Consider the following 25,605-nt stretch of genomic DNA (forward strand, 5'->3'; position numbering starts at 1 on the left):
GTGGTAGTGGGGGAAGCCCAGAGGCGAAGGGCTTTACAAGTAGAGACTGCCCTCCTTTTCTGCTCCTCCCCAGGGAGCCTGGGGAAGCCTCCCTGGTGGTGAGCCCATGTGGACCATGAGTTCAAAGGCCCAGGAGGCAGTCTCAGGCTCAGGGATTCCAGGACCCGCTAGGATGAGGATTTAGGGGCCCTGTTCTGTGTCTACCTCCAGCACCAGACCCAGACTCAAACCTGATGGGGGCTGGGAGTGGGGAGCTGGATTTGGAGGGGATCCTGGGGTGTCTGGGCCTCACCGGCAGGATTGGACTGGAACCCCTCATCTAGGGAGAGCTGGAGGCCCTGTGCTGTGCCCAGAACAGGGAGCTTGAGGGGATCCTTAGCAATCAAGGAAGCTGCACAGAGCTCTCTGCCTAGCCAGTGCTGCCTCCGGGACTGAGGCTGAGGGGTGAACTCCTTCTGAGTCGGGCTGGGGGAGCTGGGGACAGGGCAATGCATCCCACAGAATCCAGTTGCATTTCATCAGCCTTAAATCTGTACGGCAGGGTCCCTGCCCAGTGACACCACCATGGTCTGTATGGGAGTGGGAGATAGGGTGGCCGGCCATCCTGGTTTCCCTGGGACGAGGGGTATACCTGGGATGTGCGACTTCAGTGCTAACACAGGGATGAGTTGGTCACCCTGCTCAGAGGTCAGGCAGATGTGGCTGTCCCCCACCTCCACTCCCGCCGAGATCAGATTAAGCACCAGTCGGATTTTTTTTTAACTTTTTTATTATAAAATATATGTAACGTAATACTTGCCACTGTCAACATTTTTCAAGTGTGCAGTTCAGTGGGATTAGGTACATTCATATATTGTGCAATTATCACCACCATCCAAGCACAGAACTTTTTTTTTTTTTTTTATCTTGCAAAACCGGAACTCTGCACCCATCAAACAATAACTTCCCTCTCCCCCTCCCCATGCCACTGGAATCGCCATTCTACATTGTCTCAATGATTCTGACTATTCTAACCTCATATATTAGTGGAATCGTACAGTATTTATTTCTGGTGACTGGCTTATTTCACCTAGCGTGTCCTCAAGGATCATCCATTTTGTAGCATGTGCCATAATTTTCTTTCTAAGGCCAAATAAATGTCCGTGGTATGGATCTACCACATTGTGCTTCTCCATTCATCTATTGAAGGACCCTTGGGCTGCTTCCACATTTTAGCTATTGTGAATCGTGTTGCTGTGAACATGGGTGAACACATGGTTCTTTGAGACCCTGTTTTCAGTTCTTTGGGGTATATACCCAGAAGAGGAATTGCTGGATCCTACAGTAAATCCATTCTTCATGTTTTGAGGAACCGCCGTACTGTTTTCCACAGGCTTTGTACCATTTTATATTCTCTATGACAACACACAAGCCCTCCAATTTTTTTATACCTTTGCCAATATTTGTTATTTTCTATTTTTGTATTGTTTTGTATTGTTTTTTGATGGTAGCCATACAAACGGAGGTGGGGTGGTATCTTACTGTGGTGTTTTTTTCTTTTCTTTTCTTTTTTGGAAAGATTTTTAAAAAGAGAGATCACAAGTAGGTAGAGAGGCAGGCAGAGAGAGAGAGGAGGAAGCAGGCTTCCTGTTGAGCAGAGACTCCGATTGCGGGGGTCTCTCCCAGGACCCTGGGATCATGACCTGAGCTGAAGGCAGAGGCTTTAACCCACTGAGATACCCAGGCGCCCCATCTTATTGTGGGTTTGATATAAGCATCTGTATTTTTTTTTTTATCAGTTTTATAGAACGCGGTTCCAGGTAAGTTTGTTTGTAAAGAAAGTTGTTTCCCTCCTAAAAAGGAAAATGTAAATCCCTGTTCTAATGGAATGAGTAGGAGCTTGTCCCATCGGTTAGCACAACATCAGATGGGGGAGGGATGTTGGGAATACGCATGGGCAAGAGGATGGAAGAAGCTGATTAGTACAATTTCTTGGGTCTCTATGCCAATTCCTGGACTTCTGAAATGAAGTTCCTGGTGACGCTGAGTCATCTGCCGTCTGTTTCTGGGTAAGCATTGTGCACCCCTCTCTTGGACCTTCAGCCCTGCTTGACTGACTGCTTCCCCTATTCAAAGGAGCAGGGCTGGTCTGGGGGAGGGGGGACTTGGGAAGGATTAAGGCTCCAAGGTTTTCATCTTTTTGGTAAAGTTGTTCTGTTTTACACACGGCAATGTACAATAACGGAGGGGCCCACGATAGACTGTATGTTAGTTTCCCGAATGTTACTGTTTTCCCAGATGTCCCCGCGGCACTTTTGTTGAATGCTGGAAATCAGAACCTTTGTCTGCAGCTCTTTTCAACCGACTCTTCCTCAGATGTTCATTGCTACCAGAGAAGGAAGTAGGATAGGTTCAGCTGGATTTGCCCTAGCTGTACCCATGCTGACTTGCCCCGAACATTTCCTTTATAAAGTGCTAACAAATGGTTTCTTAAGAATTGCATAGGTATAGAATCTTGCCCAATACAGAAGTGGCTGATCACAAGTTAGTTCATCCATCTTTCCTCTTCCTTTTGGGAAGGTTGGCTGCTATTTGCTGGTCTTTAATAGTCTACAAACTCTCTGCCTCCCAAGAATCCACAAAGGTCATCAGTCTCTACTGTATGTTGTCTGAGCTGCTAGAAAGGAATTCATGCAAGCCAAGGAATGAACTGTCATATAGTCTGCTTACCCATCTTGGGCTTCTTATTTATGGAAATTATACCTTTTCTAGACTGTAATGGACAGAGAAGAGACAAATAAAAACCAGAGACCAAGAGTTCTGTTTTGTCTCTTCCACCTGCTCCATTAACATCCTTTGTTCATTCATTAATTCATTTACTCATTCATATATTCTGTAAATAATTATTGAATGCATACTATAAGCTGAGCACTGTCCAGGAACCAGAGATTAAGCCATGAACAAGTTGCACTGAGTCTGCTGCAAATGTAAGCAAGCAATGGGCCTTTGACAGGTTTTTCTTAAAACGAAACAAGGGTGCCTGGTGAGCATCCAACTCTTGGTTTCGGTTCAGGTCATGATCTCAGGGTCATGGCATCGAGGTCCGTGTCACACTCTGTGCTCAGCATGGAGTCTGCTTGAGATTCCCTCCCTCTCTCTCTGCCCCTCCCTCTGCTCGCTTGTTTACACTCTCTCTCGAATAAATAAATAAATCTTTAAAAACAAAACAAAAGCTTTTGTCATGATTCATCATTTAAAAACCAAGACTATGAAGACTTTTAGAAAATAATTAAGCAAAACTAAGTAAGCAAAAGTCCCCTGTGATCCCACAGTCACATTTTTAAAAAAGATATATTTATTTTCAGAGAGAGAGAGAGAGAGAGAGAGAGAGATACAGAGCATGAGAGCTTATGTGTGGGATGGGAGGAGGGGCAGAGGGAGAGAGTCCCAAGGAGAAAACCCACTAAGTGCAGAGCCAGATGTGGGGGTTGATCCCACAACCCTGAGATCACGACCCCAGTGGAAATCAAGAGCCAGTTTCTTAAGGGACTGAGCCACCCAGGTGCCCCGTCATAGTCACATTTTTAGATGCCTCTTTGTCTTTTTCCTCTGCCTGCTTTCTCCCTAGCTGAGATCACACCGAACAAACCAATTTCATAACCCATGCTTCGACATATGGTGAACAACTTCATTTCATTATATAATCCTATGTGTCGCTTAAAACTATTTTAATTTTGAATTTTGAAGAAAATAAAAAAGAGAAAACTCAGTTTACCACTATTAATCTTTTTTTACCACTATTAATCTTTAATGTGTAACCTTTCATACATTTTTCTATCTGTGATCATTATACCTATTATATACAATATACAATGAAAAATTAAATGTTCTTTTCTATAATCCAATTTTTAAAAAAAGATTTTATTTATATATTTGACAGACAGAGATCACAAGTAGGCAGAGAGGCAGGCAGAGAGGGAGAGAGGAGGAAGCAGGCTCACCACCAAGCAGAGAGCCCGATGCAGGGCTCAATCCCAGGACCCTGAGATCATGACCTGAGCTGAAGGCAGAGGCTTTAACCCACGGAGCCACCCAGGTGCCCTCTGTAATCTGATTTTTATAATTATTTTTACTTATGACTGAGTAGCATCAAATATGGATTGAAAATGAAGAGACACAATATAACAAGCATCACACAACCTGACATCTCGTGGGACCCGCTGTCTTTCTTCCTCTGAGAGATTCTTTCCCAATAGTGTCTGTACTGCACTCTGGCTCTTCTTAAGGTTTTACCATGCATCCTTGAATCTTAAACAACGTATTTTTAGTTTTGTCTGTTTTTGAACTTTATATGCATAGAATCATTATACGCATTCTTAGGCGGCTTTTTTTCCTCCCCACATTATGCTTCTGAGATTCACCCACGCTGCTGTGTGTAGCTGTCAAGTGCGTTTACTTTCACTCCTGGGACATTTTCATGTATGGGTATGCACCGTGTATCTGTGTTTTCATTTGCCTCCTTTTGTGTTTGCTAAAGCCAGCAGGGCTGCTACGTGTCCTGGTGTACATGTGCAAGGGTATTTGTGGGGAGGCATCCAGGAGCGGGGTGCTGGGTCTTTGGCTGTGCACACTTTTACTGTACCCAGTGGCAATAGTAATTTTCCAAATGATAGGACCAGTTCACACTCGCACCAGCTGTGGGGCCTGCCAGATATTCCATAGCCTGTCCAATATTGATACTTTCCAAATTTAACATTTTTGAAAAGATTTTATTTGTCAGAGAGAGAGAGAGAGCGCGCGCACAAGCAGGGGCTTGGCAGGCAGAGGGAGAGGAAGGAACAGGTTCCAACCCCCCAACCCCTGCCCCCAATAGGGAACCAGATAGGGGACTGGATCCCAGGACTCTGGGATCATGACCTGAGCCAAAGGCAGACGTTTAACTGACTGGGCCACTCAGGCTCCCCTCAATTAACATTTAATCAGATTTGGAGGGAAGGACACAGGAAGAAGGAAAGAAGGAAGGAAGGAAGGAAAGCTTTATTCATTCCAAACTTAGAATCTAGAACTTGGTACCCTTAGTCAACACGTATTGCTGGTTTCATGAATTTTTTATAACGTGGGCCTAGACCCAGCTCATGGCAGCCCTGGAAATCCTCTGAGTGACCAAAGCAGAGAGGTAAGGGGCAGTAAGACTGAGCCACGTGACCTCTCAAAACATTTAATAACTAACAGAATTTGAAATTTGGAAGGAATTACGACCATAACATAGCACACCTAAGTTTAAAATAAAATTTAAAACTGAGCCCTAGGGTATGTCTGGGAGCAGCTTCCGACTGTTTCCTGGCTCAGTTTCCTGCCCAAATCTGTTCACATCTGTAGCCCTTCCCCGGCTGGTTCCAGACTCCTCAGGGATCGAATTCCAGTGGCTGATGGATTCCTGGACCCACACATTGCTGGGGTCAGCGCAGACCTTTCCAGTCTCTTAGATGGAAGGAGCCATGGTGAGAGGGAGAAGTATATCAAAAAGGAACAATTTCATAGCAGAATGCGTGGGGAATTCTCTCTCTCGCTGCCCCATCCCGTTCTCTGTTCTGGGGATCTCAGAGCCAATCTCCTTCAGAGCTGCACATATCCCCCAAGCCCTCAAGTTCCCTAGCCCTTTTTTCTTTGCTCATGGAAGCTGAGTTCCCCTCCTTTCTCTTCTCCGCACAGAGGTATTCGTCCTTTCTGATGGAGGCATAATACTCCATAGTGTATATGGACCACATCTTCCTTATCCATTCGTCCGTTGAAGGGTATCTTGGTTCTTGCTATAGATTTCTAATTAAATTCCACTGTGCTCAGAGAATATACTCCCACTTCTGTAAGCAAACTTCAGGGGCTTTAAAAAAAAATAGTTTCAGAAGTAGAATTTCGTGATTCATCAGTTGCATACAGCACCCAATGCTCATTGCATCATGTGTCCTCCTTAATGCCCATCACCCAGTCACCCCATCCCTCCACCCATTCCCCTCCAGCAACCCTCAGTTTGTTTCCTAGAGTTCAGCATCTCTATGGTTTGCCTCCCTCTCGATTTTCATCTTATTTTATTTTCCCTTCCCTTCCCCTATGTTCATCTGTTTTGTTTCTTAATTCCACATATGAGTGAAATCATACGGTATTTGTCTTTCTCTGACTTAGTTCGTTTAATCTAATACCCTCTGGTTCCATCCATGTCTTTGGAAATGGCAAGATTTCATTCTTTTTGATGGTTGATATTCGTGTGTGTGTGTGTGTGTGTGTGTGTGTGTGTGTGTGGTGTATGACCTCTTCTTTATCCATTCATTTGTGGGTGGACATCTAGGTTCTTTCCATAGTTTGGCTATTGTGGACATTGGTGCTATGAACATTCGGGTGCACGTGCCCCTTCGGATCACTACATTTGTATCTTTAGAGTAAATACCCAGTAGCGTGATTGCTGGATTGTAGCGAAGCTCTATTTTCAACTTTTTGAGGAGCCTCCATGCTGTTTTCCAGAGTGGCTGCACCAGCATGCATTCCCACCAACAGGGTAGGAGGGTTCCCCTTCTTCTGCATCATTGCCAGCATCTATCTCCTGATTTGTTAACTTCAGTCATTCTGACTGGTGTGAGGTGGTATCTCATCGTGGCTTTGATTTGTATTTCCCTCACTCAGGCCTTTTTCTAATTAAAGTGCCATGTGTAGTGTATTTATATTAACTATTTAACATGTGTAAAGCTGTGCTAACTTTTACTCTGTTCCTGTTTCTCTTTTGTGTTTCACTGATGAGGAGTTTCAGTGTTGTGCTCCAACTCCATATTCCCCGAGCCCTGTGGTTTTTATTGCATGATTTTGTAGCATGCAGTGGTTTTTAAGAATGCACATGTCATGGGCTTGCACAACTAACTGTACCACTTGTTTATCCACTCACCACTCAATGGACATTCGTGTTCTATTTTGAGTAAAGTCTGGAATGAAAAAAAAAAATATATATATATAATGCATATATGTATATATGCATGCTTTTTTTTTTTTTTTAAAGCAGTCTCCATGCCCAACCTGGGGCTTTAACTCAGGACCCTGAGATCAAGAGTCACATGCTCGATCAGACTGAGCCAGCCAGATGCCTGTTTGGGGATATTTAATTTAATTTATTTTTTAAAAAGATTTGTATTTATTTATTTGACAGAGAGAGACATAGCTAGAGAAGGAACACAGCAGAGGCAGTGACAGAGGGAGAAGCATTGTCCCCCACCCTCCACCCCCCTGGGGAGCAGGGAGCCCGATGCAGGACTTGATTCCAGGACCCTGGGATCATGACCCGAGCTGAAGGCAGACGCTTAATGACTGAGCCACCCAGGCAGCCCTTGTTTGGGGATATTTTAAATGAAAGTGTTTATAAAGACTTGTGTAAAGTCTTTGGACATAGAGATGAAAATTGTTGGAAAGCAGAAGGAGCAGTAGTGAAGGTCCTGAGACTTGTGGGTAGAACCTATAGGAGAACTTGGTGAGGAGCTCACTTTTCATTTATGCTCCAAGCTCCCTGGCTCCCTGTTGTATTCAGTGCCACCGAGACCTGCTCTGCTTGGACATTTATTTTTAATCCTCATAGAGTCATCAGGAAGGATAATGGGGGTAAGGAAACCTTTAATTTCTTTCAGAAGCAAAATTACAGAGTTCAATACACTTAGGTATGTAATATGTCTGTTATTTTCTTAACAATTTATTCTTGATATATGAAGAATGTTAATCCTTATATAAATTGTGTATATCTTTTCTAAAATTGAAGAAATAGAGATGCTTGGGTGGCTCAGCCAGTTAAGCGTCTGACTTTTGATTTCAGCTCAGGTCATGATCTCAGGGTCCTGAGATCAAGCCCTGTGTCATGTTCCATGTTCGGCCGAGAGTCTGCTTCAAGCTTCTCTCCCTCTCCCTCGGTTCCTCCCTACTCTTGTATGTGGGTATTCTCTCTCTCTCTTGCTCTCTATAGTAAGTAAATATATCTTTAAAAATAAATAAATAGATAAAATTGAAGTAGCTGTGGATTCTCTAAGTTGTAGAGTTCTGGTCTAATCCTATGAGTAATTCTCCTCCTCCACTTTCCAGCATTAGGCAGTGTCACTGCCCTATGTTGTCATGGAATTTTCTGTGTCATTTAACAAGGTGTTGACTGGGATTGAACCTGTTGCAAAGTTGTTGTCTCATTCAAAAAAGACCATGCCATAGACCCCTCCAGCTAAGATCTCCCCTGATGATGGCAGGACTAGCCCTCTACCTCTCCCCATCACTCTCATCTGTTGAAGCAGGAGATTGAAGGTAGGGGAGGGGAGAGAATCATTGCCCAGAGAAAGGAGTTTTACAGTTTCATGGCTCCCCAAAGGTGGATGAGACAACTCCAAAGGAAGTATTTGTAGAAACTAGGGGCACCATCAAGGAAAGAGGGCGTCTTCTCACTGTTTAGCTAGCGTCTGCCTAGACAGCATATTTGTTGCTGTGCCCTGAGCATTTATCTGAGTAGGGGAAGGGAAACAGGCAGCAAGCAGAGAGCCTGTCTACACTCTGACATTTGGCTTGATGAGCATAAGCAAAGGGAAGAGGCAGTACCAAGTAGAGGACTTGAATCATCTTGCTTTTGCAAACCGACGATGACGATCTCCTGGTTAGCTGGACCCAGAGGGCCCATGTCACAGAACAAGGAATGCCAAGTTAAGTCTGTTCAGGGACAATACCACCTTGAGAGACAGGGGTCTGATGGTTAATATCTGATGGGACATGAACATCCCAACACAACTAACTGATAGCCATGGAGGAGTTAACCTAACCTCCCTGAACTTCTGCTTCCTTATCTATCAATTGGCACAATAACAGAACAGACAGCACAGTGGTTATCCTGAGGACAAAATGAACCAATGCGTGGAAGTTCTTATTTCATATCAAATTCAATAAATGTTATTATTCTTAAGAAAGTTTGATTTATTTAAAAAGTGCAAAGATGCCCATGAAAGAATGGCTTGCTCTTTTGTTCATGTCAAGTGCTGATAATTTAGAGAATATAGATATGGTTTAATCTAAACATACATTTTGGATCTGGCTTTTCCTGTCAATGATCTCTGTTGTAAGGTGATTGTCATAACAGATTACAGAGGCATGTTCTCTTTTTCTGACTTTTCTCACTTCTCTGATTTTCTCACACTTCCCCTTTCATCCCTCCCAGTTGGTATTATTGATGTTCAAGGAAACAAGCAACACAATGGCTGGAAGGTCTAGCTTACTTTTTTTTTTTTTAATTTCTTTTCAGTGTAACAGTATTCATTGTTTTTGTACCACACCCAGTGCTCCATGCAATCTGTGCCCTCTCTAGCACCCACCACCTGGTTCCCCCAACATCCCACCCCCTGCCCCTTCAAAACTCTCAGATTGTTTTTCAGAGTCCATAGTCTCTCATGGTTCACCTCCCCTTCCAATTTCCCCCAACTCCCTTCTCCTAACTCCTCATGTCCTCCATGCTATTTGTTATGCTCCACAAATAAGTGAAACCGTATGATACTTGACTCTCTCTGCTTGACTTATTTCACTCAGCATAATCTCTTCCAGTCCCTTCCATGTTGCTACAAAAGTTGGGTACTCATCCTTTCTGATGGAGGCATAATACTCCATAGTGTATATGGACCACATCTTCCTTATCCATTTGTCCGTTGAAGGGCATCTTGGTTCTTTCCACAGTTTGGCGACCATGGCCATTGCTGCTATAAACATGGGGGTACAGATGGCCCTTCTTTTCACTACATCTGTATCTTTGGGGTAAATATCCAGTAGTGCAATTGCAGGGTCATAGGGAAGCTCTATTTTTAACAAATGAAAGCATCTTTGTTATTCACAAGGTTAAAACATAGTGCAAAGACCAAATACTTTGAAAAAAAAAATGGATATTTAAAAATTCTTGTTTGTTGATGGATTTAGAAAAATCTCTAAAGACAAAATTTGGTACAATCATTCAACATCACCTTGAATGACAGCACACTATGTGCTTTCTTAAAACATTCAATGGGAAACACAATTCAAAATAAAAATAAAGATGAAAAATTTTAGAATCTGTTTTTGAAGATGTTATTTATTTATTTGTCCGAGAGAGAGAGAGCGCACACAAGCAGGCGGAGTGGGAGAGAGAAGCAGGCTCCCTGCTGAGATGTGGGGCTCGAACCCAGGACCCCGGAATCATGACCTAAGTCGAAGGCAGTGGCTCAACCAACTGAGCCACCCAGGTGTCCCAAGATGAAAAATTTTAAATAAATTAAAATTTAGGTATGGAAGGCTCCAGAGTTTGGTTAGTGGGAGGTGGGGTTTAAACCCCTAAAAGAGGAAGCTCCTAGAGGTCCAACTGCTGTTCTTCTGGCTTAGACCTCTGCTCCTCAATCTGCTGATTGATTTGGCTCTTTCTTTCTAGACCCCTCAGATTTAGCTCCAGGTTCATGATGGACCCAGGCATCACTGGGGTTGGCACAGGCTGGTTTGTTTCTTTCAATTTGGAAGCTTAATGGATGGAGAAGACAGAAGGATTCAGGAGGACATAGCCAGTGGGAAAATTTCTGGGCCCACAGTGGCCCTTCATCCTTCCTTCTGACTTGACATCTCAGGATCTGTCACTTTCTCAGCAGTCAGCCCTCATACTTGAGGGCCCTCCATTTCCTTGACTGTCTCATGGGGATTTCCTCCTACAGCTTCCCTCTTGCTGTCACTTCCTTCTCCCTCTTCTGCACTTAGCCAGTTTCTTCTGGCTCCTTGCTGGCCCTGGACTAGCTCAGAAAACAGCTGAAGGTTTCCACTGTACTTGTGATGGGCCATAGAGCTGGGTATTCCCAGGATAGTGCCCAGTCTACTTCCCTATACCAATGGGAGCTGCTCTTTCCCCAGGGCTTCTCCAGTTTCTCACCAGGAGTGAGTAGGAGGAGTGTCCTTACATGTCACTGGCCTTTGAGCACCTGATGTTGGGTTCATAAGAGTCTGCTACAAAATCTTGAGGGAACCTCTGGTGGGTATAAGAGAAGGAGAACCAACTATAGGAGAAGGCACAGCAAGAGACTGAGTCATTTAAAAGCCAAAGACAATCAACTTCTTCTCCCTTATGCTAACCTCAAAAAAGGTCAAAAGGAACTAGAAAGTCATAGCATTTCTTAAATTTGGGAAACTCAAATGAATTGGGTATATGCTTTTTTCCTAGAGATTTCCATGTCTATCTCTCCATTTTGGTTTTTATTTTTCAAGAAACTTAAAAAGTCTTATCTGACCTTCTGCCTTTTTTGGGAGGGACGTTCATCTAGCCCAGGATGTCATAATAGAACAGAGATCAAACTGGGATATCTCTTATGTCACCCAAACTACTGGGGTTTTGAGAATAGCTGACATGAATCTAAACTTGCCTGCACCAATGGGAAGTAAATCGACCTGGAGTGTGCCTCTTGCCAACTGTTACTCAGTGAATTTGGCCTTAATAATTCTATCTATGAAGTGAGACTTACCACCTCACTGTCTCTCTTCTCTCTCTGAACTACTTGGTAAAGTATGACAGCCTGACCCTTTTGAAAGAAAGACCAGGGTGGTGATTGACGTCCCCATGTTGAGTGCTTTATTTTCACTTGAATGATCTTTGTCATCCAGACATGTTTTAAACAGTCTCACCTGGGACCAGAGAGGGTGATATCTGAAAAAGACAGAAGGGATGATAGACTGACATGGCATTGAGAAGGTCTGGGAGCAAAGGGTCATGGTGAATCTTGAGTGCCTCCATGATGCTGGGCAGGCAGGAGATTCTGAGATCAAACATTGGCACAGCTAAGATAAGACTTGGGTACTTATAGCTGGCACCAGGTTCAAGCCATTACCCCTTCTCTTTAGTGAAAGCCCCATGGCATGGGAAGATGGAAACTGGGGTGATGGGAGGGGAAGATTTTAATGGTAGTGTTGGTGTCATGCTGCGAATTACACAATTCAGGGTTTGTCAACACCCTTTGGTTAACAGAGAGGTTCAGCTCTTCAAGAGTAGCTCAATTTCTCCATCAGTTGGGGACACATCTCAGAAAATTCTTTGCTAGTTTATTGAGATTGCTCTGAAGAAATTATTTCTGTAATTAGTGCATGGACACGAGTTGGGATCACCACAACCTCCTTGCAAGGACAGATCTATCTGTGAACTGTGAGCTGAGTTTCTCTCCCATTTAGAAGAAGGTGCTCATGCTGTTTTACAACTGCACTGCCCACACAGATGTGATATAAATTATGACGCCATGAGCCATCCTGTCATAAATAACCCTCACCTTCATGCTGGAAGGTCCATTTCCATGATGGCTTCCTCAGTCACATGTCTGGCACTTGGGCAGGGCTGGTTGAAAGATAGGGTCAGCTTGGACTGTCAACAGGAACTGTCTACATGTGGCCCTTCCAGGCTGGAAGTCTTAGGGCTCCGAGATGACTGTTCCTGGTGAACAAGTGGAAGGTGTATGGCTCTCTACAGCATAGCCATAGAAGTCATGTGGCATCTCCTCCCCTGTGATGGAAGCAATCACAAGCCTATCCAGTCTCGAGCAGAGGGGACCCAGATCCCACCTGTCTTGAGAGAAACATCAGAAAAATTGTGGTTATGTGTTAAAACCTCTATGATATCATTTTATTTGTAATTATTTGTATTAGTTTCTTATTGCTGCTGTGACAAATTACTACAAGCTTAGTCACTCAAAACAACACATTTATTTTTGTATAGTTCTGGAGGTCAGAAATCCTGAAATGGGTCTCAGTGGGTTAAAACCAAGGTGTCTGCAGGGCTGCATTCCTTTTTTGGGGCTCTCTGGGAGAATCCATTTTCTTGTCTTTTTTTTTTTTTTTTGGCTTCTGGAAGAGCCCCACATTCCTTGGGTGTGGCCGACAATGGCTGCTCAAGTCTTTCTCATATTGCAGGGCTCTGACGCTGACCTTCCTACCTCCCTTATAAGGATCCCTGGGATTGCGTCAGGCCCACTCAGTTAAGCCAGGGTAATCTTGCCATCTCAAAGTTAGTGGATAACAATCTTGATTTCCTCCAGGCTGTGCAACATAACATGTTTACAGCTTCCAGGGATTAAGAGGGACATCTTTGTGCACGTGAGAGGAGGGCAACATTATTTATTTATTTATTTATTTAGATTTTATTTATTTATTTGACAGAGAGAGTGAGCACAGGCAGACAGAGTGACAGGCAGAGGCAGAGGGAGAAGCAGGCTCCCTGCTGAGCAAGGAGCCCGATGTGGGACTTGATCCCAGGACGCTAGGATCATGACCTGAGCCAAAGGCAGCTGCTTAATCAACTGAGCCACCCAGGTGTCCCAGGGCAACATTATTTTATCTACCTCACTTTTCAGTCTGAATCTTTAAAAATGAGAATTTAAAAACTCATGGTCAACAATACCATTGCTTGTTTGCCATCCGCATATCCTCTTCATTCAAGTGTTCCTTAATGCCTCTTGACCCGTTTTCTAATTGGACTGTTTGTTTACTGTTGAGTTTTGAGAGTTCTTTACATATTCCAAATACCAGTCCTTTGGCAAATCAGTGGTTTGCAGACACTTCTCTCATTCCGTAGCTTGTCTTTCACCTTGGACTCTCATTTTTCTCTAGTCCATCCAGGCTGTGAAAAGTTCAGATTACCTGCCCAGCAGCCCCTTTGGAATTGCAAACATCTTTAGTCTAGAAGAGGTCTCTAATGCCAGGCTCACATCCATGGGTTTTGGTCTTTTCTGGGATCTTAGACAATTCCTTACTCCTTGCTTGCCTAGTGTAGACTCTCATATTAGGGAATTGTGCATTCCTGGTGAATCTGTTTCCGTTGGTACATGGGCACACTGAAAGACTGTTTCCTAGTGGTGTTAATCAAGAGTGTGGGACTTGGGGCACCTGGGTGGCTCAGTGGGTTAAGCCTCTACCTTCAGCTCAGGTCATGGTCTCAGGGTTCTAGGATCAAGCCCCACATCGGACTCTCTGCTTAGCAGGGATCCTGCTTCCTCCTTTCTCTCTGCCTACCTCTCTGCCTACTTGTGTTCTCTCTCTTTGTGTCAAATAAATGGATAAAATCATAAAAAAAAAAAAAAAAGAGTGTGGGACTTGCTCTGGTCTGCAGGTTAGACTACAACATTTCTAGCTGTGTGACCTCAAGTGAGTTTCTTAGCTATACTGACACTCTATTTCCTCATATGTCAAAGGGAAATAAGCAGTATATACAACACAGTGATATTTTTGATGACTAGATAGACAGGCTGTGGCTTATTGTAATCCTCAAAAACAGTCTTTACTTAAAAAAGCTGAACTCACGAAAATGCATAAATATGCATGATAGAATGCCTTGCTTTGTTGTTCATTGAAGTGGTGGGTTTCCTTGGTGCATATAAATTTGCATTTGTTTTGAATACTTTGTTTATTCTTCAGCGTACGAGGATTGTATCACCACTGTAAAGCCTGGTATCATTAGAATGACATTCATCCATTTTCTCTCGTCTTCCCTTCTGGCTTAGATGCCCCTAATCATTTCTTCTTATTCTCTCCAACCCTGGAAACTGCTTTGTCAGAGAAACCAAACCAAACCAAAAACTCCAAGATTCACTTAAGAGAACAGAAAGAGTCTTCTTTATTCTGTCATGCATAACAAAGTGAAGGGCTCATAAAAACTCCATATGTGTCTGTTGATGGATTTGGCCCAATGTCTACCCAGAGATAGGAGCACAGTCCTTCACCATTACCCTCAGTATGGCAACCGCCGTATGATTGACTGGGACGGGACTTAGGGAATAAGAAGGTGACATATGATTGCACAGAGAAAAACCCCAAGTAATAAAATAATTTATAATATTTAAAAAGCTTAACTAAATTAGTTTTCCGAATGTGGTTAGGAGAAGAGAGAGGGAATTTCTGGAGCTGCAGAGACAGTTTGCTGGTTCAGGTCACTGCTGCTCAGTCTACGTTATGCCCCTCACGTGTTCCTTCTGGACCCCTTGGATTCTCCCCAGGCCCCTGCTGTATTCCTGGACCCAGGCACAGCTGGGGTTGGCATAGAAATAATGGCCCTGTTTGGTGACAAAGCTGTGGAGAAGGCAGAAGTACTATGTAGAGAATGAGTAAGGATTTCTTGACTACCTGTGGCCTCTTCATCTTCATCCTTGTGGGCACCTTAGGGCTGGTGCACCTTATCAAGGCATCACTGTCCAAACCGCACAGCTCCTAATTCTTCCCTGAGTGATTAATGAAAATAACCTCAGGCTACTTCCCTTCTGCTGTCTCTTTCTTCCTTCTCTTCCCTCTACTTCTGGGCATGTCCTTCCTGGGTCCCTGCACCTCCATCCCATGTCCGGAAACAGCTCAGTGGTCTCTCTGTGTCTTGCATGCACAAAAGGCCCCCAGAGGACCAGGTCTTATCAGGACAGCTCCTTCTCCGTCAGCTGGAGCATCCCTGCTCTGACTTCTGAGGACACTCCCAACCCCCACATCATGTGTCTCGCCAGGGTTGGGCAGGGAAAACAATGCCTGACGCCATGTTTGGGGCACTGGCCACTGGTCTTAAAACAGGCAACGACAAGGTTCTGGGGGATCTGCAGGGACGTGCAGGCGAAGCAGCAGGGAGATGTGGTGTAAACCTTACCGGTGAGGGAGCAGGAACAGCAGAAGTTGCTCAGGAGCACAGGCAAGCCTGGGAGGGTCTGGAAGAAGTAGAGAGGGATAGCAGAGCTCAGAGTTGAGGTTTAGGAGGAAAGGAAACTGGAAACGATTTGGCTTTTTTTGTTTAATTTGTTTGTTTCTCGTTAATTTCCCGAGTCTTATCTCTGGTTTTGTCTCTTTTGGGCTCTGGCTTACTCTACAAGGAACCAGCCTATAGAGAGTCTACTCCCTTCTAACTTCCTTTGGAGAACATTTTCCCCCCCAATCCATTAAATCATACAGATACTCAGTGAAAGCAGGAACAATTTTATAACTCTTCTAAAACTTACCAATAGCAATAGGATCTAAATAGATCTAAATTTGACCACATCTTAATAACCCAATAAACTAACTAGGCTTCATTGATCTGAAAAATGGGATCAAACCTCTCCTAACTCCCATTCTACAGTCCAGATCAGTAAGACCCTTTTCAACCCTCTTGAAGAAAACCACTGTGTCATTTAGAAAGCCCACTTGAGGCTCTTTGATTTCACATGGGGGTTATCAGGCCACAGCACTAGGAAGATGGGGACTGACTTCTGGCCAGAGTGAGGGGAGCAACTGTTGAAGACAAGTGAACAACAGACTCCCCCGTGCATGGGAGCAGAGGACCATGTGCAGAGAAGAGCAAAGATGGAAGCCACAAGGCCTCTCATGATTCTGGACAGTTGGACGAGTGTGGGCAGAGCTGAGATGGGGCTTGGAAGCTCTCTACTGCTGGACTCCTTCTGGGATCTGAGCTGTCTTGCCTCCTTTTTGTAGACAGCCTTGCAGCCATGGGAACACAGAAATTAGAGGTGCCTAAGCTAGAAATTTAAGTATGGTGTCATCATGTGAGTGGCACAATCCAGGGTTGCCTATAGTTATAAGAGAAGGTTAGGGCACACACTGGAAAGGTTCAGTTGCTGATTTGATTGGGGTGCTTGAGAGGACGTCATTTCTCCAGATGGGTGACTAGCCTCCTTCCATAAAGCAGAGTGTTCTGGTGGACTTCCACAGTAATTCTGACCATATAAATATGACACAGGTAATAATGTCATTCAGTCACAAGAAGTGTAAGTCATATATCCATAAACATATATGCAAGTACATCCTAAGGAAAGAACAGAATTGGAAAGTCTGGAGGCATGAGAAATGGAAAAAACAAGGATTAGCTCTCTAGGAATGGTTTATTTATCAAATACTCATCATAGACCTACAGTGAAGTCCGGATTTAATCCTGGGTGAAGGTGAGAGGCCTTAAAAATGTCCGTAGTCATTAAACCAGAGGTGACTTCTCAGAATCTGTCCTATGGAAATGAACTCACAAATGGGAAAAACTTGAGGGACCATGTTATTTGGTGCAGCTTATCTATAATCAAATAATAGACTCCAAACTACATAATCTACAGTGTTGAGACAATAAAGTAAATCCACAGATGGACCATTTAAACACATAGAATGTCATGAAAATACTTGATTTTTACTATTAAACGTTGAAAGGATAGATGCAAAATGTCAAATGTAGTTTTATTTCAAAAATCTTGGGAAGAAAAAAAAATCCAGAGAGAAAGAAAACCCTCTGTCTGTGTCTCTCTGCTCCTCAGCCCATGTCCGGTGGGTTGATTCTCCTCTACATGACCCGCTTCTCTCTGGGAAGGAGGAATGATTCTGACGTCACACAAGGAGAGGGAACGCTGACTGCCAGTGTCACCATGATTATCAACAAATCTGGGACATGTGTGGAGAGAAAGAAGAGAAACAGCAGGAGCAGCATGGTGTCTACCCTCAGCATGAGGGAGCAGCAAACAAATGTCAGAAAAGCCAAGTCAACTTCTTCCATCCTCTGAGGGGCCCGGGGTCGGGGGAAAGTTGATGGAGATGTCACTGCTCAGACCTACAGAGCAAGGCACTAAAGGAAGCAAGGGAGCCAACCATTTCTTGTGTGTCTTGAATTTTTGTTTTGGATCGTTGTCTTATTCTCAGTCTCTAGCTCCCTCTTGAGGACGTCTGGGTATTGGAACCCGGGGCCCTCCTACCTTTAGGGGAAACTTCATCTGGTCTACAGAGATATTTCCCAGAAGACCTCATCTTCTGTAAGTCACCGAAGGGTGGAGCTTCTTTGGAGAACTGAGGGAAATCTTCCACTTGGCTCCTCCTAGGAACCAAATAGACTTGGCATCAGCATCTCGTTAAAGACTGAGTTAAGGGGCACCTGGGTGGCTCAGTGGGTTGAGCCTCTGCCTTTGGCTCAGGTCATGATCTCAGGGTCCTGGGATCAAGCCCCACGTTGGGCTCTCTGCTCAGCGGGAGCCTGCTTCCCCCCCTCTCTCTCTGCCTGCCTCTCTGCCTACTTGTGATCTCTCTCCCTCTCTCCATGTCAAATAAATAAATAAAATCTTAAAAAAAAAAAAAAAGGTCTTAGTTAAGCCTCAATTTCCCCAGCTTCAAATGGTTCCTAGTCTTCCTCTGCTTCTCAGATCCAGAGACTAGGATAGCTAAAACTCCATGGGAAACAGCCTAGAACATTTTGAAACCTTCTGTGAAGTTCTTTGCTTTCATTTAGGGACTATCTATCTATAGGGCTTAAGTGGTATGGTTTCGACATCTATCCAGAGGATTAGGACACAACCCTGACAGCAAGAAAGGATAAGGGTTTAGAGTCTTGTGGTGTGGACAAGACTATGAACTGAGGGCTGTGTGAGGAGACTATCAACCAGGGCAGCTCTGGAGACCTTAACAATGTTGGGCTTAGAGGAGTTTGGGCAAAGCCAAGTCAGGACTGGGCACTCACTACTCCCTATTTCCTCCTGGGGTCCAAGCCACGTCCTTGTCCCTCTATAAGCCTCTCTGGAGTATGGGGAGCCAGCGTCTGGGGATGACCAGAGGAGAAGCCGTTGCATGGTGTCATGTTAGGAGTCATATATGTTGGGGTACCTGGGGTCTTACATGGAGATTCAGGGAACACAAGAACAGCTCAGTTGCTTATTCGTTGGGACTGACTGTGTGGAAGATTTTGGACAGTGACGGTTTGAGAAGATATTTGTGTTAGAGCTCTAGATCTACAGGTGAATGATTCTGCCCATGGAGCAGATCTGTGCTCTAGCACAGCTCTTCTGGTTGCACAAGCTGACATCTGTGGTGATGCTTCAGCATCCTGGGCACACGAGTCACCCTTAAACCACACCCTGGGTGAAAAGGACCATGACATCATGTTGAGCAGAGTGTTTCTAAGGAAATGATTAACCAGTGAGGGGGTGGGGACCAAGAGTTGTGACCAGGGGCCCAGGCTTAGCTGGTTGCTTCTACCCAAACAGATCTATGAACTGGACTTTTCTCTTTTCCATCTGCAAAGCAGACATGTGTAATGTTCTTCCCTGGGGTTTTGGCTGCACAGATGGGATGTGTATACGGATGCCACTGGGTCTGGAGTAGCCCTAGCTGCGTTTGATCCGGACACAGGTGGACGGAATGGAATTGGGGAATCCCAGACTCCAAGCAGGCTTTTTAATCACTGCTTCATTCAGCAAACATTCAGAAGTCTCTATCATATGCTATCACTGGGTTTGCCAATGGGGAACAAAAACACACATTCATATGGGGTATCTATAAAGATTGGGAGCCCTAATAAAGTGTACCTACTTTTTGGCCCTGAAAGTCAACAGCTAGGAAAATATCCTATAGAAATAACCTGACTTATGGAGAACATTTTATGGATGTATATATTTGGCACAGCTTATTTATAAAATAGTTTAAAACTAAATTAAAAACTGGAATTAGTCCAAATGTAATAGAGTAATGATCTGTAATCATTGAGCTGTGATCAATGAGCAGTAATAGTGTGTGATTATATTGATGAAGTAGGCTTATAGTTGAGTCAATTGGACAGCTCTTAAAAATCCTGGAACGATCTGGAAAAGTCTTACAATATTAAGTATATTCAATAAAAACACAAAATTACATTCATATCATGATTACAATAATTCCCCTCAGCCCCCAGACATACAGTAGGTAAAAGATAGCAGGTAAGCCAACGGAACTATCATAGCCTAGGAAAAAATGCACTTGAAAGAAATAAACCAAAATGTTAATAGTGGTTATGTTTGGGTAATAACGTTTTTGCTACCTTCCAGGAAAGAAATTTTACTCAAATCATGCCTCAGACTTCATATATGCCACAGTAAGACGGGAAGAGTGTAGAGGCCACATCCTTACTGGCACCCGTCCTGCTGCTTACCTAGCTTGCAGAAATAAAATAAATTTTAATCTTTTCTATTTTACTTATTTTTAAAATTGGCTTTTGCTGGGGTGCCTGGATGACTCAGTCGGAGGAGCATGTGTCTCTTGGTGTCGGGGTTGTGAGTTCAAACTCCACGTTGGGTGTAGAGATTACTTAAAAATAAAATTAGCTTTTGCTACTTTTGGGCCGTGAACTACAGTTCACATTACAAATAAAGTAAAAAAACAACAACCCCAATTTGAATTAAAGATACCTGTAATGTTGCTTTTTCTCTATTCTTATGAGACTCCCTTATAAGCCTATGGAGAAGACTTTGTGCAGACCTGAGCAACAGCTGCCATTTTGTAACCATGAAGTGACATCCCCCTTTCCCGCAAAGAAAAGCCAACAAAATGTTGGGGGAAAGGGAGACGTTTTAAGAAAAGTGTCCCTGATGATGTCATTGAGCTGCCAAACCCTGGAAATACCATCTTGACTTTACAATAAGGACACAGGAAATGTTTTAGGGTTTTTGAGGAACAAGTACTTCCTTTGAACATTTCTTCACTTTCTTAGTTATTCAGGGCTAATTATTATTGTAAGAGGTGAATATGCCATAATTGATTTAATTGTATGGATTTTAGTTAATTTTGGTTTTTTACTTTAAAAATTACTTCTTTAAAAAAATTATTATTATTATTATTATTATTATTTTATTTTATTTTTTTTTTAAGTAGGCTCCATGACCAGCCTGGAGCCCAACACAGGGCAGGAACTCATGGCCCTGAGATCATTACCTGAAATGAGATCAAGACCAAAGCTTAATCTACCGAGCTACCCAGACATCCTGTAGGTCCTTTTTAAATTGTTACAAATAGGCTGTGACAAACACCATTATCCATACAATTTTCTTCGTCCTTCTATCCATAGGACAGACCCCTGGCAGGGTACTTTGCGGTCAAAGGGTAACAAACAACAGTTTAGGGCTTTCCATTCACATTAGCCCAACCAGCCGAGGGACCAGCTGTCTTGTGGGGGTCTCAACCTTTTGATCGTGATGGCATGAGCTCAAAATGCCTGGGCTACGTAGCTATAGCCAGTGGTGAGCTCCCCAGACATTTCCCCGACTGGTGCCAATGTTGTGGCCCGACAGGCCTTTGTGGCTCTTACTATGAGTATGAGGTTCACACCTCAGCAGCAACCACCAGGGAAATTTTAAAATACAAGGTTTATTAATACAAGGTTTAAAATACAAGGTTTATTTTAAAATACAAGGTTTATAAACTCACAAGTTTTATTACTCAGGGGTACACGGCATGCCCGAGGGCCCCTCAGTGAGGTCACTGGTAAAGAGAGAGGGAGAGCATAGACCTAAGGTTCTGCCTTATTGGGGTTAAGGGTGGGGTGCCCAGGGCTTTGTGGGTTCGCTATTGGCAAATGTAAAACCCAAGAGCAGGAATTAGAACGCAGGAAAGGAATAGTGGGGTCGCTCAAGTGACCAGCTGTATCGGTTACTCAGGCCTTTCTCAAAGCAGAAATTTATGGGCGGGACAGCCTGGCTCTTTCTCTCCCGGCCTCGCTGGCAATATGTCTTTCAAATGGACACCTTGGCAATCCGAAGCTGACCTTGCAATCAGAAGCGCTCATTGCCAGGCACTGCCACTCTGGGCGCACTGCAGAGACCTGTGCGGGTTTGATGATGGAGCTGAAGTCTGAAAGGCCAGCCTCCGTCTTGCCCCTTGAAGAGCTGAAGCTTCCCTAGTTCTGCCGTCTCCATCTGGGGTGTGTTCCCCCAGACTCCATGGCATTATCCTCTGGGTCACCTAGAGGCCATCTGAACAGCTGGGGCACAGAGCAGAAGGCTCTGTAGCAGAAGTGGCTTGATCTCCTGATCTGCTAACCAGGTCACACCAGCATCTCACCTCCTCTCTCTATAGAAACCGTTTCCCCCTCGGGTAGGCAACTGAACCATGGTTGCAAATAGCCTGAACTTTGGTGGCGACCCAGAGCTCTCCCACCTTATGTGACTCACAGCACGACACCAACACCAATGGTTTTAAATGTCCCCCCTTGGTTTCCTCAACTTTCTGTCTTCTAACTCTCCGAGGCTGACTATAAAGACGGGACATGGTTTAGACTCCAGAAGGAGGCAGCAGCCGTGGGTCTCCGATCCCAGCGCTGCGTGGCTACTGCTCGAGCTCACACCCTCTGCTGCCCAGTGCCATGGAGGTCCCTGCGGCTGGCCTGGCCGTCCTGCTTCTCACCGCGGCACTCTGTTCCCAGACCTCCTCTTCCTTTTGTGAGTCTGTCCTCCCTGCCTCCTTTTGCCCTATCTCCTTCTACTCCCTGGCCACGGCTTGGATCCCCAGCGCCCAAGTCTCGTGCCTGAGCCCCTCTGAGTAGAGAACGTCAGAGAGCTGTCAGAGGCTGTTTCCTGAGGAGGAGTGTCCTTTCCCATAGTGTTTTAGCCATTCTGTTGTCCAGCGCGGGGAGAGAGTGGGAGGAAGTCCCATTCTAAGGATGGAAAAATGGCCGCCCAACTGGGCTCTCGGACAACAGGTGGAATCTGTGGCCAGCTGACTCCCAAGGCTGTGGCCCTTGCTCTCCTTGGGAATTCCAGATGGCACTGCCCCGCGAGAGACAGAAAGGGAGTAGTTTGTTCAGAAAGCTGAAGTTCTGGTGGAGAGACACAGAGACCCCATGCCAAAATAGAGAGAGAATGACAAACATAGAAAGAGACACAGAATATAAAAATGTCAAGGAGAAGAAGAAATGCCAGCTTCCTTCTAGGTCTCTTTGTCTGCACATCCCCATGCCTGTGCAGGGCTCTCTCATTCCAGTTCTTCCTGACCCTGGGCGGCGGGGGGGGGGGGGGGTGTTGGCTCACCCAATCTTCTGAAGAGTCACTTAGGACTCTTTCTGTCTTGTTTCTCTCAGTTGGTGCTGACACCCCGACCACCTGCTGCTTCTTCTATATCTCCCGGCAGATTCCTCGGAAATTTGTGGTCGACTATTATGAGACCAGCAGCCAGTGCTCCAAGCCTGGTGTCATGTAAGGCCCAATCTTCCTGGGGAGGGCAATGGGAGGGCTGAGATGAGCCCCCCCCCCAACCCCTTTGAGGACTCAGCCTTGAGACCATTGGAGCACAGAACACCAGGGGAGGCCACTGCCATGTCTCTGTCCTGGTCTGATGCCTGTGGCTAGGCCCTGAAGGAATTGCCCCTGTGTTAAGGTGACAGCAGGAAGTTGGCTTTCTGAGTGGACCTCCGTATGAGGCCCAGAGGAGGTGATGAACCCTAACATGGAGAGTACATTTTATGAGCCTGTGAACAGGACCTGAGAGATCTGAGGCAGAGAAGGATGGAGGGGTCACAGTGGGCCTAGGATTCCCCTGCTACATTCCCCAGTGTGTAATCCTTCCATGCCTCTCCACAGTTTCCAAACCAAAAGAGGCTGGCAGATCTGTGCCCACCCGAGAGAGGCCTGGGTCCAGGAGTACATCAGCGACCTGGAGCTGAATGCCTGAGTGGCCTGGAAGCTACAAGGAAGGTGTTCCATCTGTGTGAAGACTGGCACCTGCCCAGGGCAAAGACCTTGGAACTCTGGAGGGCACCTCCTCTACGGGTCTCGCCCCCCCACCCCCTTGCCACACTTTGCAGCCCTCTTTTACTTTAATTTTCGTTTATGTATCTTATTTAACTTTTGTAACTTATTTCCATTGTTGACTTGTGTGACGTAATAGATATTTTCTCTGACTTCTCATGACATTCTCTTCACCCGCCCCCCCTTCAGTTTCTCCTCATATTCACTATATGGATCACTTAGCAGAATGAGCTCTCTCTTGGAGCAGCTCTATCATATATCTCAAACAATAAATGCTGACGGGATGGTTGGCCCGGCACTGCGTTTCAAAATATTGAAGGGCGGGGGGTGCCTGGGTGGATCAATCATTAAAGCGTCTGCCTTTGGCTCAGGTCATGATCCTGGGGTCCCAGGGTGGAGCCCCTCATCAGGAGCCTGCTTCTCCCTCTCCCACTTCCCTTGCTTGTGTTCCCTCTCTGGCTGGCTGTCTCTCCCTGACAAATAAATAAAGTCCCTCAAAAAATACTGAAGACTCTTATATAAAAGGTAAAGCAGCCTTTTCCTTGGGATGACTCCACTGATTTTGTCTTCCCAACTAATCAGAACCACAGGCTGAGAGGGATACTGGGGGAAGAGTAGAGACATCTGAAGAGGGGCAGAAACCACCAGAAAGGGACAGAGGGCTAGCACAGGGGTGCCAGACCTTTGCTGGAGATGTTTTCCTAGAAAGCTGAAACTGACACATTGGTTTTTTTTTTTTTAAGATTTTATTTATTTATTTGACAGACAGAGATCACAAGTAGGCAGAGAGGCAGGCAGAGAGAGAGAGAGAGGGAAGCAGGCTTCCTGCGGAGCAGGGAGCCCGATGCGGGGCTCAATCCCAGGACCCTGAGATCATGACCCGAGCCGAAGGCAGCAGCCCAAACCACTGAGCCACCCAGGCGCCCCCTGACACATTGTTTTATCACTAAGTCATAATCGATACGATCTAGGACATCTTTCTCCTTAAATGACTACGGAGATGACGAAACGTACTGTAAATGCATATTTATGCACACACCTTAATTTTCCTAAGTGAAGCTTTCTTCAGAACAATGACTAATATTTGTTGAGTGTCTAGTGAATGCTGGGAGCTTGGATGCTTCTGTTAGCGACGGTCTAGCAAACCTGCCTGCAACCTAGCTAAGACTCCCCATCTGGTCAGCTTCTCAGGTGTTCTGTGCTCTGCTTTCTGGGAGAATGTTCTCCAAAGCCATATCTAAGTTGAGGCTTCGAGGCTGCAGTGGCCAGAGTTAGAAAATTAAAATACAGAATGAATGATGTTTTAGTATAAGTATGTCCCAGGCAATATTTGGGATATACTCATAAAAAATAATTTGGTGTGTGTCCGAAATTCAAATTTAACTGGGAATCCTGCCTTTTATCTGGGAATTCCACTTAGGGTGAAGACTTTTATAGAGGCTGGCTATTTCCTGTTGAAGTGGGTACCTAAGGAGTTGCTTTCCAACCTTGAATTCACATTAGAATCCCTTCTGAAAGTTTTTAGAACCTCCAGTGCCAGGACCTCACCTCCAAAGTTATGCATTTAGTTAGGGTTTGGTTAGGTGGGGACTGGGCGTCAGTAATTTTGAAACTCCCAAGGTGATGTAAAGCACAGGCAGTTTGAAAACCACTGTTGGGTGTCATCAGAGCCTGTTTCGGCCAGCCTTGGAGTTTCAGAGGCAATGCAGCTCCTTTCTTATTTTTAAGACTTCTGAGCTGTTTTTGGTTACTTCCATTGGGTGGTTAATTAGAAGCAGAAAATCTGCTAGCTGTTAGCTAGCTGCCAGCTAACATCACTTCTAGAAGTGGATTTAGAAGACCCCTCTCTCAGTGCACGAGCGCTAGTCGGGCTGGTCCCCCTGGTTCCCCCTTTCACAGCCATGCCCCATCTCCCAGGCCACTGACTGCCGTCCCCACAATGCCCTCTGCTGCTGAAATGATGCCATGGGCGCTGGGGTCATGGGAATCCGCTCCTTGCTTCTGGTGGCATCCCAGCTGTGACGTAAGTACGGGACTGATCATTTTGTCCACAAGATAAATATTTGAAAGGAGGGTATCTGCAGAGAGGGTGGATACAGCTGTTTCTGGACCC

The 25,605-nt window shown here is 44.9% G+C and overlaps 1 protein-coding gene across 1 annotated transcript; it reads left to right on the forward strand.

The window, feature by feature from the left end:
• The first annotated feature begins 1,985 nt into the window (after positions 1-1,985).
• On the forward strand, positions 1,986-23,994 carry LOC309851771 (C-C motif chemokine 3-like). The gene is made up of 4 exons (XM_082707431.1): positions 1,986-2,048; positions 21,996-22,187; positions 22,826-22,940; positions 23,325-23,994. Exons 2-4 carry the CDS (start codon positions 22,112-22,114, stop codon positions 23,413-23,415), a joined length of 282 nt encoding a protein of 93 aa, XP_082563557.1. The 5' UTR covers positions 1,986-2,048; positions 21,996-22,111; the 3' UTR covers positions 23,416-23,994.
• Positions 23,995-25,605: the final 1,611 nt, after the last annotated feature.

The sequence above is a fragment of the Mustela nivalis genome (genome assembly GCF_964662115.1).
Source record: "Mustela nivalis genome assembly, chromosome: 17".
In the NCBI taxonomy this organism is placed as follows: Eukaryota; Metazoa; Chordata; class Mammalia; order Carnivora; family Mustelidae; genus Mustela; species Mustela nivalis.

What these genes read in the sequence shown, in the direction of transcription:
- LOC309851771 (XM_082707431.1), top strand. Translation starts at nt 22,112, where the DNA reads ATGGAGGTCCCTGCGGCTGGCCTGGCCGTCCTGCTTCTCACCGCGGCA. An exon ending in CCAGACCTCCTCTTCCTTTT is followed by an intron (nt 22,188 to 22,825) that starts GTGAGTCTGTCC and finishes TGTTTCTCTCAG; the next exon opens with TTGGTGCTGACACCCCGACC. An exon ending in TGCTCCAAGCCTGGTGTCAT is followed by an intron (nt 22,941 to 23,324) that starts GTAAGGCCCAAT and finishes GCCTCTCCACAG; the next exon opens with TTTCCAAACCAAAAGAGGCT.